This window comes from Tinamus guttatus, unplaced genomic scaffold (genome assembly GCF_059628265.1).
Source record: "Tinamus guttatus ecotype Peru unplaced genomic scaffold, ASM5962826v1 Tinamus_guttatus_pri_ptg000314l, whole genome shotgun sequence".
Taxonomy (NCBI): Eukaryota; Metazoa; Chordata; class Aves; order Tinamiformes; family Tinamidae; genus Tinamus; species Tinamus guttatus.
Genome location: NW_028288848.1, coordinates 5,272,319 through 5,284,765, shown reverse-complemented (window position 1 = coordinate 5,284,765; position 12,447 = coordinate 5,272,319). Strand labels below are relative to the sequence as shown.

Genomic DNA, 12,447 nt, shown 5'->3' with positions numbered 1-12,447 from the left:
GTTTCTCCCACTCTGAGAAACAGAGGAGCCATTACTGTGTCCCTAGGTATCAATGTTCAACCCTATTCAGGCAAGACAAAGAGGAAGAAGCAAAACAAAAACCCACCAAGCAATGCCTTTTCAAAGGCAGCTTCCCCAAAGTACAGTTAAAAACCCCACACATATACCAAAGCCAGACACATGCTACGTATGCACACACAGGAGAGTGAGATATAGGCCAGTAAAAACACCGTCCATGACATTCAGATTGATGGGACTGCTCATGCAGCTGAGAGGTTCTCTAGCCCTCTTTCCTGAACTGCTTTCCCCTACAGATAATACAGAGCAACTTTTCCTTGAAGAAACTGTCACTGTTACAGATCACACAAGTAGCATCTTCCTTCACTTCTACTTGCTTGGACCAGGAGAGGAACAGGCCTAACTTCACAGTTAGGTTTATGTTTCCACAACACTTATCCCTGCAACATAATGTTAGATTACACAAAGCTGAATTACTACATGCGTAGTCCAGTAATCTTATTCTTCTAAAAAGCTCATCCCCATGATGCCAGAAGTCATACCCAAATCTTCTAGACATTCTTGCCTACACTAAGCTAGACAAACTCAAACAAGTGACACATTTTAAAAAGCCGATACCATGGAAACGCTTGCTGGTGTCACTATGTGCCACTATATGGTTTATGCCTTCAGCTTTAGCGACAAGAATTCACTGTTATGGATGTGGTATCCCTAACCGAGGAGGGTTTGAGCTTAAGAAACCTGTTCTTGGAAAAGCTAAAAGATGATTCCTCCAACAGGAAGTGTTAGACAAGCATCCAAGGTAGGAGAGGCTCTGTCACCAGTGGCTTATGTGGGTATTTTTTGTTTTTTTAATATATGCATGGAAGAGGGGCTATTTCCTATTTGTCTTCTCGGGTCAATTCAGAAAGTTAAGGAAAGCAAGAGCACAACCTCTCGCATTGTTAAATTTCGGTGAGTGTGCTGCAGAATCAAGTTATAGCAAGGCATTACATGTTTATGTGCGATTTCAAGGGCAAGACCATAACATCGAAGTTCAGAGCTCCAGGCTTCCTTGCTTCTTCACACGCACATTAAGAAGCCTGGCTGTTGAGGATCAGTATATGGACTTAACGACTATAACTCAAGTTCAAGAATATTTCCTAAGGACAACTACATTTCTGGACCCCTTAAAGTCTGACACTCCCCCATTTACATCTTCACACACCATGTAGTTCAATGCAATGTGATATGAGCTGCACAAAGCAGATGTGTGCACTTTTAGTCTGGTCTAAGGGATTCATTCTGAACTTCAGACACTTCTTCCATTAAACAGCCCAGTTCCCTTGGCTCCATAAGCAAAGGCAGGGATATTATGGGTATGAATAAAAGTTGCCACAATAGCCAGGCTTGTTCTGACAGCAGTAACACCCAGTATTGACAATGAGAAGCCCTCAGGCATGGAAGGAAAGAGGCTTCCCTAGCTCAGACACTCAATACAGAAGTTAAGGCATTTTTTTTCTCCTTCAGCTACAACAATTTCTTTTAAAAGACAGGGCACATGAACATTTTAACTTCTTTACTAGCTTTGCAACCAATGCATTTGCTGTCAATATCCCAGATGCAGGCATTTCTCCTCATGCTGGCCACTGCATTTCCACACACTATCCTTTTAGACACCACACTAAATCACTGGCCAAAACCAGAGTGTATCACTGAGTCAAATAAACATCAGCTTTTTTATAGCAGAAAAGTTACCTTCCAAAAATATAATAATAAAAAACTGCAAGGCATGGCCATCACTACCAATGACCTGCCTCAGTTTTGAAAGGTGTATTTTATTCACGGATTGGAGTGTTCTGGTTCCCCCAAATTTTAGCATTCTCAGAGCGCTACAGCAGCCAGCCATGGATGGCCCTGTGCACTGAGTTACCAAATGAAAGCTCATGTTGTGAAGGGCTCCAGATGCCAGCAGCTCCTCCAGCTGAGGACACGCAAGCTGGGAGTGGGCTGGGAACCAGTCCTGGATAGAAGCTTTGAATTAAGGGCACAAAGAGCAACGAGGGGGGAGGAAGGGGAACCCCTGAAGATAGATGCTTATTTAAACCAGCTGTTAGCCCACTCTAAACACTCATAAGTATGAACAAATGTATGAGAGTGTAGAGTGACTCAAAGCTACCAGGCATCCATGAGTTAAAGTACACAAAGGACATCTATACAAACACTTGCCAAAAGTCTCATTTTTCCAGCTTGGAGTCTGGCTATTCCACGGATGGCAGAAGGCATTTTATCTGCTTTTATGTGATAGGCTCTGCCTCCTCACCTGAAAATTCCCCAATTAACACTTCTGCAAGAAGTCTGGAAGTTGTGCGCAGCCACGTATTTATCTACGCACATCCCCTCCCCTCCCTGCTGAGTTCTGGGCCACGGGCTATGCTGTCAAGCCAAGTTTCATCCTGAGCAATTTTTATACACTCATCCTATAAATCCTCCAAAAAAGGGAGTTAGTAATGGAAATGCTGACAGAGACTTGAAGTGACAGCAGGGCAGCTACATGGTTCTGCTCTATATCAGCTTCATTAGCTGCAGATCCTTTTCTCCTTCACCTTAGTTTTCCATTAGTGTACTTTGGCTAATTAACGCAAAAAAACTACAAAACATTCTTAGAGTGGAAGGCAACATTTGGCCCCCAGCCCAAAACAACATTGAGAAACTTCAACATCCTCGGCCAGACATAGTGACTGTACCAGATGGAGCTAACAGAGCTACGAGTAGCGGAGAGAAAGGACGGCAGGGGAACACACACAAAAAGAATTCTGACCATTAGAAAAAGGAAGAAGAAAACTTGTCTTACCGCTTTCATTTTTCTCTATGACATCCACGACCTCTCCAGCCTGGAGGCTAATTTCAGAGTTCTCCTGCTTCTCATAGTTGGACACCACCACATATTGCTCCAGGATCATGGGTTCAGAGCTAGCATCAGCACCTGGGGAAGGGAAAAAGCAAGCTGTAAGCCAGCTTCCAGCCATGGCTCCTCGAGAGCGACCTCCGTCCATCCGAGTCACGACAGGCCAATTTGTCACCGGAGCCAAGCAAATCAGCAAACAACCTTGGCTCGCAGCATATCCCCAAATGGCTGGCCATATAGAAATAGCCTCCTCTGGCCCACAACCCAGCAGCACAGAGGGACATTGGAGAAAAGCAGCAGCAAAAGGGGAGGAAAAAATAAAAAATAAAAAGGAGCCAAGTAGTGAATTAGTTGCAAAGTTTCATGATGGATTCTGAAAATAAACCTCTTCCCAACATGGTTTCCACAATCCTTGCTCCCATTCAGAAAGAAAAATCCTGGGTAGAAGCAGCATAAATCCACAGCTGAGCCATCCCCCCAGTAAACCAAGAGAAAAAACAGCTCTCCCCTTGGAGTCTCAGCTCCTTCTCCACTCTAATGGCCGGAGCTGCGAGTCAAGAGGGGGCTGTAGATGCCAATCATATTCGGCTGCACTACAGTCCTTAAATAGAAACACATGAGCAGGATTGAAAGGAGGAGGTGGGGAGGAGGGAGAGGGGAAGGCGGGGAAGAGTGTTTACTTGAAACAGAAGAAAAAAGGAGTTAGCGAGCGCCAGAGCCGCACTCGCACGGCCACCCCCCTCCTGCTCTCCGGTTCCGCATTCCCTGCGGAAGAAACAGCCCCCGAGAGCGGGAGCCACCGACGGGACGAGTGCCCACAGAGGGAAGGCTTGGTCTGACTTTCCCCCATCTCCCTTCTGTTGGATTTTGGGGCATTTTCGAGCAACTTTTCCAACTGTCTTGTTTCCCTCCCGCCCCCCGCCATGGAAGGGTTGTGGCTGCTGGAGCGCTTGATGAATGAGTGTAGGCGCTTCAGAGCACGGGGACCAAAAAAAGCACAAAATAGCTATTCCTTTCTTGCATATACTCATGGTCAAGTTCTTCCTTTTGTCAAAGAAGGGAACTCTTCTCTGAAGAGAATAAAATACAGCATTTTGGGGTGGAGCAGAGACCAGGAGTGCTGCAAACCCAGACACAGAGGGAGACATCCCCGCACTGCTGCTCGCCACTCCAGACAGCCTGGCCTGCGGGTGCAACGCAAACCCGGCCGCTGCGGCCTCTCCTCCTGTGCATGCATGGACACCCCACGGACACCCTTCTGCGTGGAAAGGGCCACGGGAAGCCCTGGGGACCTCTCGGACGGGATTTTTCCTTTATTTGCACTGCAACACTTGAATGCTCTTTGAAGCGATAGGCCAGAATAAAAAGCATCTGCAACTGCTCTGTTAAGAGCCACCAGACATATGTTTTATTATGAGAAAAATCTTATGGGTTTCCTGACTTACAGCACTAAAGCAGGGCAGTTTGGGCTAGCAGTACCTTACACATTTTATACAGCAAGAGATAGCTCTGTCTCTCTAAACTTCAAGGCACAACTGGAAGAAAACAAAAGCTGATGCTGGGCTTGCTCAGAGCCCCACTGCACGTGAGAGGGGCAGAGCCAGGAGCAGAATCCAGGTCTCTTGAATCTCTGCAGAGAAATTGGCCAAGAGAGACAGGAAGGAAGCAGCAAGGCCTAGCAAGCTGTCCACTGTGCAAATCAGGGGACTAGAGGCCAAAAAGATGATTAGATGAAAGATGATTACTTTCAACAGCAATACATGTTCATATTTGCTTAGGCTGAAGATGTCTGTAGAATCACTTTACAAATAATTAGCAACTTTGCCAAAATAAAGGCAAAGAGCACATCAGCCATTAGAAGGGCCTTCCATGAAAAGACAAGTCTAAACAGGAGTTGTTTGATCCAACCTTTTCTTGAAGTCAAACACTGTCATAGCACCTCCCTTGAGGACAAATCTCCAGAAATCCAGAGAATTAGACTTTCATATTCCCTAAACATGGCTCTTAGCTAAAACTAAATCCATATAATCAGAGGAGCATTCTCTGGAAGCCTGGTCAGCTCTTTGATGGAGGGTTGAACCAGTCAGTGGCAGGAATGGCAGGGAGAAGATAGATGTGATAATGTTAAAATAAGTAATCAAAACTTCACCATAGCTCTCCACCTATAAATAAACATCATATTTCTGTTCATGATGCTTGACAAGAAGCTTAACTTCCATGCCCTGGTTTAAACCACTGCTAATTGGTTCATTTGGAACATGATGAGCTGCTTTCCCCATTTCACACAGCTTCCCATGGAGCAGCTCCTCCAGGGTGCAGAGGGACTGCGTTCTTGCCTTTTTACCGATCTGTTCATGCAAGTAGCCAGTGCAACTCTGCCTGATTTTATTTTCAAGATAAACACGGTTTCTCCATCTGCAATCCCAACCTGTCTCAGCAGTATGCACATGTACATTTCAACTGAGAATTTCGTGGGTCGAAACGCAAGAGGAGGGACTGAACAGTTGCAGATCAAGGGACACTCAGGCCAGTTACTAAACACATCCCTAGTGTCTTATTTCCCCTGATCTCCTGGGCAGTTTCCACGGGGGCAGGAAGAACAGTGGAAAAACGCTCCATGTACACAAAGCAGAGCACTGGGCTCCGCGGCAGCTCACGTGCAGCACCAGCCCCGCTGGGAACAAAGCAGGACCACGTGCACAGCGCGGGCTGGCACATACACCACGATCACTCCCCAGTATCGGAGCCAGGGAACAGATGCCAGAACAGTCTTGCCAGAAAGCTGGAAGATGCAGCATTTCAAAACTACTTCCTCAACCCCCTCTCCAAAAAAGTAAATAAATGCCCAGCAAGATAGGTTATATCTGCAGGCGTGTATCTGAAGCCCAGCAGGACTTTACGATGTGGTTTACTGTATCCTGCCTTGGAAGGATAAAGCCCTCACTGCAGGAGGATTTCTTTGTTACTGCAGCAACGGGTGTTACACATGCAATTAAGAAACAAGCTTCTGGTAGAAAGGTCTGAGGGTTACACAGTTCCTATTAAGAGATTTATCACCTGAAGAGAATGGGGTGAAAAATTCCTTGGTCTAGGAAGTAACCAGGATCAAAGGAAATGATTCCTTTACAGCTGCAGCAGATCCTGCCCAGGAGATAAGTTCCCTGGGAGCAGCGGGGTCCGCGTGCTTCCCTTGCGATGCTCTTCCAGCCCCCGGCGCAGACCTGCTGCTCACAGGCTTTGCTTCAAGCCCCTCCAGGAACAGGCTGCACAGCTGGGAAGACCTCAGCAATGCCAAAGGAAAGGAGGGAAGAAAGGAGAAAGAAAAGAAGAAAGAGCTTCTGCTGGTACTCAGAAGCCTTATGCTTTTGGGGGGATTGGGAGGGAGGCTATGTTGTTACTGTATTTCCTCCAGGCATAACCAGTAAAAACTTGAGTCCCCCTCAGCCTTTCCTCCCTCCCAGTCATCTGGGATGGAGAAGCATCTCATTTCTCCTCAGTGAGCCCCAAATTAACCACAACACACGGGGAATTGGGGAGAAGAGGCAGCCCTGTCAAGAGCGCAGCACCCAGGTGCACCCACCCAGCAGGCACCTCCAAATCCCGGGGCCTTGGCACTGCTTGGAAGAGCGGTCGGCTCCACTCAGGCGATGCCAGGGACAGGAGCGCTCCCGGAGGTGCGACACGCACGCGGTGCCCCCTCACAGCCCGCTCTGCACGGCTGGCACCAGGGCAAAGCAGAGCATAGAATAAGGCCCACGCGCTCCACAGAGCTCCCCCTCCCCTCAAAAGGAGCAAATAAAAGCAGAATTAGTGCTTTGGTTTAGAACCCACTTGCAAGCCCTCCCCAGAGCAGAGCGCGCCGTAGAGTCCGGGCTGAAATAAGAATTTGCTTGCCTCTCTGGTTATTTTTGCCTCGAGTCCGTTTCCTGGTTAAAGTCTTGAGGATACCCCTCCTCCTCTCCATAGGGCTCCACTTTACAATTCACCCGCTCCTCACCTCAGCGAGGACCCTCCCGGCACCGGGCAGCAATGTCATCGGAGCTCGTCCACGCTCCTCGCAAGGAGCTGGCTCGCTACGAAGTGACACGGTTGCACCCTGCGCCCCGCGCCAGGCAGCGGGAAGGAGGGAACATGATTTCTCCCGCAGTGCTCGGGGACCGACAGCGACCGTTAGAGCCGCCTAAATAAGAGCGCCGCATGCCAGTTCCAAGCAATTCCTTCCTCCTCCTCCTATGTTGCAACAGCTAAGACCTACGATGGTTTTGCAATAGCCAAAAATTCAAACCAACCGGACGCAAAAGAAAAAAAATCGTCTGGATATGGAAATTTGAGAACTCTGATCTTTGCCAGAATATTCAGTTGTTATCAGGCTATAAACATGTCTACTCTTTATGGATTAAAAGCACGCAGGTTTTCATATTGCCCTTTCCAGGTTACCAATCAAGTGTTTACAGATTCAGACTAAATTAGTTAGTCCTGGGCTGGTCAGTAAAGATTTCTAAAAGCAGCCCAAACCACAGAAACGGCCAGGGAAGGCCACAGGCATGACTCAGAGCTGAGTAAGCAACTGGCAGGTAGCGCCACTTCTTAGGCCGGGCCCTCAGCAGCCTCAACTGCTGTTGACACACGCAAGGTTTTTCCATGGGTATTTGGCAAAATGCCTCAGAGAGTGTTGTTATTTTTCATATAATGAAGTCAGAGCTCAGTTTTTTTCTGCATATAGTGAGAAGCAACTGTGATCTTAGATCTAGATCCGTGGTTACTCATTAAAGTCAACTCTTCAAGGGCAGCCCTTCACGTGCCTTTGGATACTCCTTCCAAAGGAGAAGGTTGCTTAAAATGCCCAAGCCATATTATCCCCTGTTACCACAAGCCCAGCTCTCAACACAGGAGACTTGGAGGGCTTATCCCATGAGAATACATTTTTCCTTGATTGCAAGGATCATGCAAGTATTATAAAAGCACATGTTCAACCTGAATGTTTTCTTTGGCTTTCCACCAGTGATCTATCCCCAAATATTTTAAGATAGATGGCTTAGATTTAAGAATCACATTAAACAACTATTGCATACAAAAAAAAGACACCACACGCATAACCACACACACTATATCACGTAAAGCAGACAAGAGCTCAAAAATCTCTCCATGGACTCAAAAGCACAGCTCCTAAAATAACTATTTCTTCCAGTAAATAGTGGGGCAAGACAACAAGTCTCCTTGTGGACTCAAAACAGGTTTGTAACTCCAGGATTTCTTGTCTCCTACTCAGTTTTCTTTTTGTGCTCCAAACAAGTAATCAAGCCTTTGACTGCTCTCCTGGATACTCCTCCTCTCTGTAGTGTCACTGCTCAGCCTTCCTCCCACTTCTCAAGTTTCAGACCATAGTTTTACATCAGTTATTCCTGCATGCAATAGGCCACTCATGGGTTGTAGCAATAGGCAAGTAGGAGCCAGCTCAACTTTCTCTCAGGTAGATCTCTGTAGTGTTGTGCAGTGCAGGAGACCTTTACATATGTAAACCTCAACATACACATGTTGTATGAGAGGAACAGCCACCAATTTTAAGTATTTGACCCCAGAAATCAGCACTTCTTGGTGCAACAGTCTTCAATCACAAAGCTTTAAGGGCAGAGCCAGAATTTTAGCTCTGACAATACAACTTCAATTCAGTTTCAAGGTCATAGTAATATAACAGCACTGGCAAAAAAGCTATTTTGTTAGAACCTCCTCCAAATACTTAGCTTCCTCTACCTCTATCAAATGGGTTATTAGTACATTATTATTTTAGTGAAGTTGGCCAAATAGTACCTCTAATAACGGTAAGGCAATTCTTTTACTTTTTCAGAGAACAGTTTCAGAAGCAGGTAAAGTTCTATTAGGCAGGGATGAAAAGTAGAAAGGGAAAGGTTTGGATTGGTCCATTCAAGTAATTCAGAAGAGCCCAAGTCAGAAATTTTTTTTAGATAAGGTTTCTAATCCACTGTCTCAGATTGTGTTACTTTTCAGACAAAGTTAAGTGCTGTTCACCCAGTGGTGAATAGGTCAGCACACAAACAGGCTCATCTCAGCCTAGCAGTAATAACTAATATACAAGAAGTTTCTGAGAAAGTGAGTTTTTTTTTTTTTTAATAAGCCATTACCTACATGAAACTAATCCCCCAGGCACCCATGCATACACCCTCCTCAACTCCAAAGCACTCGTGTCCTGCAAGCATTTCAGCAGATGGGGCAGCAGCTTCCTTGCAGAGCAGTTCAAACTCCATCCTTTCTCATGATCCTGCTGGCTCCACATGCCGGAATCTGGTAAAGTCAGAAACTCCGTGAGCTGCATTAACTCCCTCCTGGCCCCCTTGGAGGCAGCTCCAAGGGGACGGAGCCAAGTGCCGCGTGCATCGTTGGCAGGAAGGGAACACAGCCTGCCACTGCGGCTGCACGAGTTAGCTCAGCCCTTGGACGGATTCCCAAGCATAAGGGGTGCACAGTCATTTCTAGCATTTGTAAGACCCAAGAGCTGGATAAGCCTTCAGGAGCTGGAGATAAGTGGCAGCCTTAAGGTAGACCACAGCTTCCAGCAGTGCAAGTACGTGCTGGACACACAGCTAGAACCAGCAGCTCCCACTAGGAATGGGTCAGGAATGAGCTTGGCCCATGGTAAATGGCCAGAGCTCTCCCAGGCAAGTGCTCCATTTCAGTTTCTTCCTTCTTTACAGTCTTCAGTAAGTTTTCCAACAAAAATCTTAACAAACAGAGAAATTTACTATTGACTTTTGCCAAGTGGAGCTTGTTAGTCCCAGCGTTTTTTTTATTTTATTTTTGATCTGCTAGGTTTTAAGACAGAGCCAAGAAAAATTAGAAGCAGGAAGGTGAAAGAGGAAAAAAAGAATTTGAGTTCTCTTTCCACTCCTTCTTGGAAAGTTGGCTCTTTAAACAGCAGTTCCAACCAACTAGGTTACAGGTAGCAACAGTTAAGAAAAAACTTAAGTATTTTGCACACAAATCTGCTAAACCACTTGGAGATTTTCACACAGCTGCTAGACAGTGTTCTTCAAGCTGAAGTCACCTATATATTTTGGCATTTACCCTAGTCCTTTGGGCTACAACACCCCCACATTATTTCACATAGCACAAAGGTGGCTGGTCAAGGAATTTAACCATAGTTGGGGTGCCCCCAACTACCCTACCAGCATCCGGGCCATTCGTATGGGATGGAGAGGCAGGTTACTTAGTCATAAAGGTCTCTTCTTCTGGTAATGCTGCAGAGATACCTACTGGGTTCCCACCACAATCACAGCACCTCTTGGGATCAAGCCAGATGGCAACCACCTATTTTCAAACTATGGACCTGAAATACAGACAGCACCTTCCACACCTCACCTAGACCCCTTTACTTCATGCAGTAGCTTCAATCCCAAGGCTGGAGCTTGGGCAGCACCAAACTTTGTTCTGTTCTAGTCTCCTGACCCCCAACCTAGGCTGCAGATGCATACTGTAAGGGTAAGAATCACATTCAAATCCGGACAGCCTGTTCCATTGGCCTGTCACACTGCACTACAGGACACAACACGACTGAAGCACAACTGGGTTGGAAACAGGGGGATTACTCTGAACAAGGCAACGTAAACTGGAACAGCATGGGGAGCTGAAGACCTGGACAGATGCACCACAAGACTTCTGTATAGGATGCTATCAACACTCTCCTTAATTGCACTGCATGGTGCTATAAAATAAAAAGAAAAAGGCACCTCCATTTGCCCTATAATGCACAAGGTTTTTTTTTGAAGACAAGCTAGTAATACACATTTAACTAAAACCAGTTACAGAAGGGAAATAATTTATATCAGTCAGGTTTTTAACCTCCTTTCCCTTTAGAAAGCTTCAAAGTCTTAACATTTAACTTGCCATTTTACAGATGGCAATATGCTTTCCCTCCTGCTCACTCTTACTGTTACCCTCAGGGCCCTCTGATCTGTTAACCAAGACACTCCTGTGATTGAACACTCCAGGTATGTTGGCATTATCATGTCCAACTGCCACCTTGAAGTCACACTTAACAGGCTCACATTGAAGAGAGAAAACCCCCTGGCCCCATATTCAACTTTTCAAAGACAGCATTCTTTGAGTGACAGTAGTACTACTCTCTGAAAACCACCAGCATTCATCCACCCAAGGTGGGAGTTTGTTTGCACACTTACAGCAGGGCATAAGCTCAGATATCTGCTGAATCACTTGCAGAAGACAGCAGGAGTGTTTCCATGCTCAACTGCCTTGCAACCTCTGCTGGCCTGACCACCCAGATGGTTGAGGCCACACATCTTTCACCAATACAGAACAAATGTCACTTCAAATACACGGAAGAGATGGAGGGGCAAGTTACCCATAGCCATGAGAAAGTTTAATTAAACAATTGTTATGAAGAAATTGTTATGAAGAATAAATACTATTTTAGAAGAGGGAACCATTTAAAAATACAAAATTACTACAGTGGTATCATAGCTATAGGCACACAACATGCACATTTCTCCACAAGATCATGAACTAAGCTATTTATTTCTTCAAAGATGAAAGTCACACAGAACATATCAGAAAATGCCTACAGCTCTTAATCCTTTTCTAACTTTGAGGGGAAAAGGCTTCTTCCCTAGTAAATCATACAAGGTAACAAAGGTTTGCAGAGAAATGGACTGGATTTCTCTGGTTCTGCTACATGACCAGGAGAAGATCTAAAGTTCCCCATTATATAAAGTTTAGCTTTTGCCTTTGATTAGGCTATTTTTTCCCCAGACCCTGACCTCACCTAGAAGTAGCTTTCCTGCCCCATCTTCTTGCACACCTCCTTGAGACAAGGAGCCCAAACCTTCCACAAAAGCTTTTCAGCTGCCTCAGACTGTTTTCCACTGGACAGCCTTTCTGTGTCTTTGGCCTACAACAGAAGAGAAGTAGAGCAGCAGTTCGGAAGACCAAGGCACATGTCACCAAGTTCATCTCCTTCAGGGAAGGAGCTGCTTTTGGTTCTAACTCTGCCATTGGCCATGGAAGAAATAACACAGCAGATGCCCATCTATTACTGGTAACATCGAGGTGAAGCAGGCAGACAAGCAGAGTTCTTCCATGTCAAAACACACAACACAAAAGGCTATTATGTAAGTAGACTACAGGTCTTAGATATCTAGAGTCAGACTTACATTAAAGAAAATCCTCAGAAAAACAGTTTCCACTGCAGACTTTCTAAGAGCATGCAGAAAAAGAAACAGCAATTTACCTGCGACACTCTTTTTTGGTGTCTCAGACAAACTGGACATCCAAACTTGAAATCCAAGGCGGCAGCCATAAAAAGAGAGAGTAATTAGAGAAACAGGAAAGGAGTCATAAGTCACAGCAAATTTGAAAATTACAGTCAGAACAGCTTTGAAAGAAGTGTTAATTCTCTTTACAGCAACATTGGAATGATGGGGACTTAGCCGAAAGGCAAGGCATAACACCTACAACAAAATAATTGACTGGAAAGTTAACTTGCAGGACTTACATAACTGACTTCTTGTGAC

At 45.6% G+C, this 12,447-nt stretch overlaps 1 protein-coding gene across 5 annotated transcripts in view; it reads right to left on the bottom strand.

Moving 5' to 3' along the window:
• SH3PXD2A (SH3 and PX domains 2A) overlaps positions 1-12,447 on the bottom strand; it is a 239,068-nt gene that overhangs the window by 56,585 nt on the left and 170,036 nt on the right. For 2 of the 5 annotated variants that reach the window (XM_088528649.1, XM_088528650.1), the window contains exons 7-8: positions 12,165-12,209; positions 2,852-2,983 (exon numbers count right to left, since the gene is read on the bottom strand). In XM_088528649.1, coding sequence (XP_088384775.1) covers positions 2,852-2,983; positions 12,165-12,209 — 177 coding nt within the window. Of the gene's footprint in view, positions 1-2,851; positions 2,984-3,290; positions 3,463-12,164; positions 12,210-12,447 lie in introns of those variants that run through there. The other 3 variants (XM_088528646.1, XM_088528647.1, XM_088528648.1) reach the window with 2 other exon arrangements.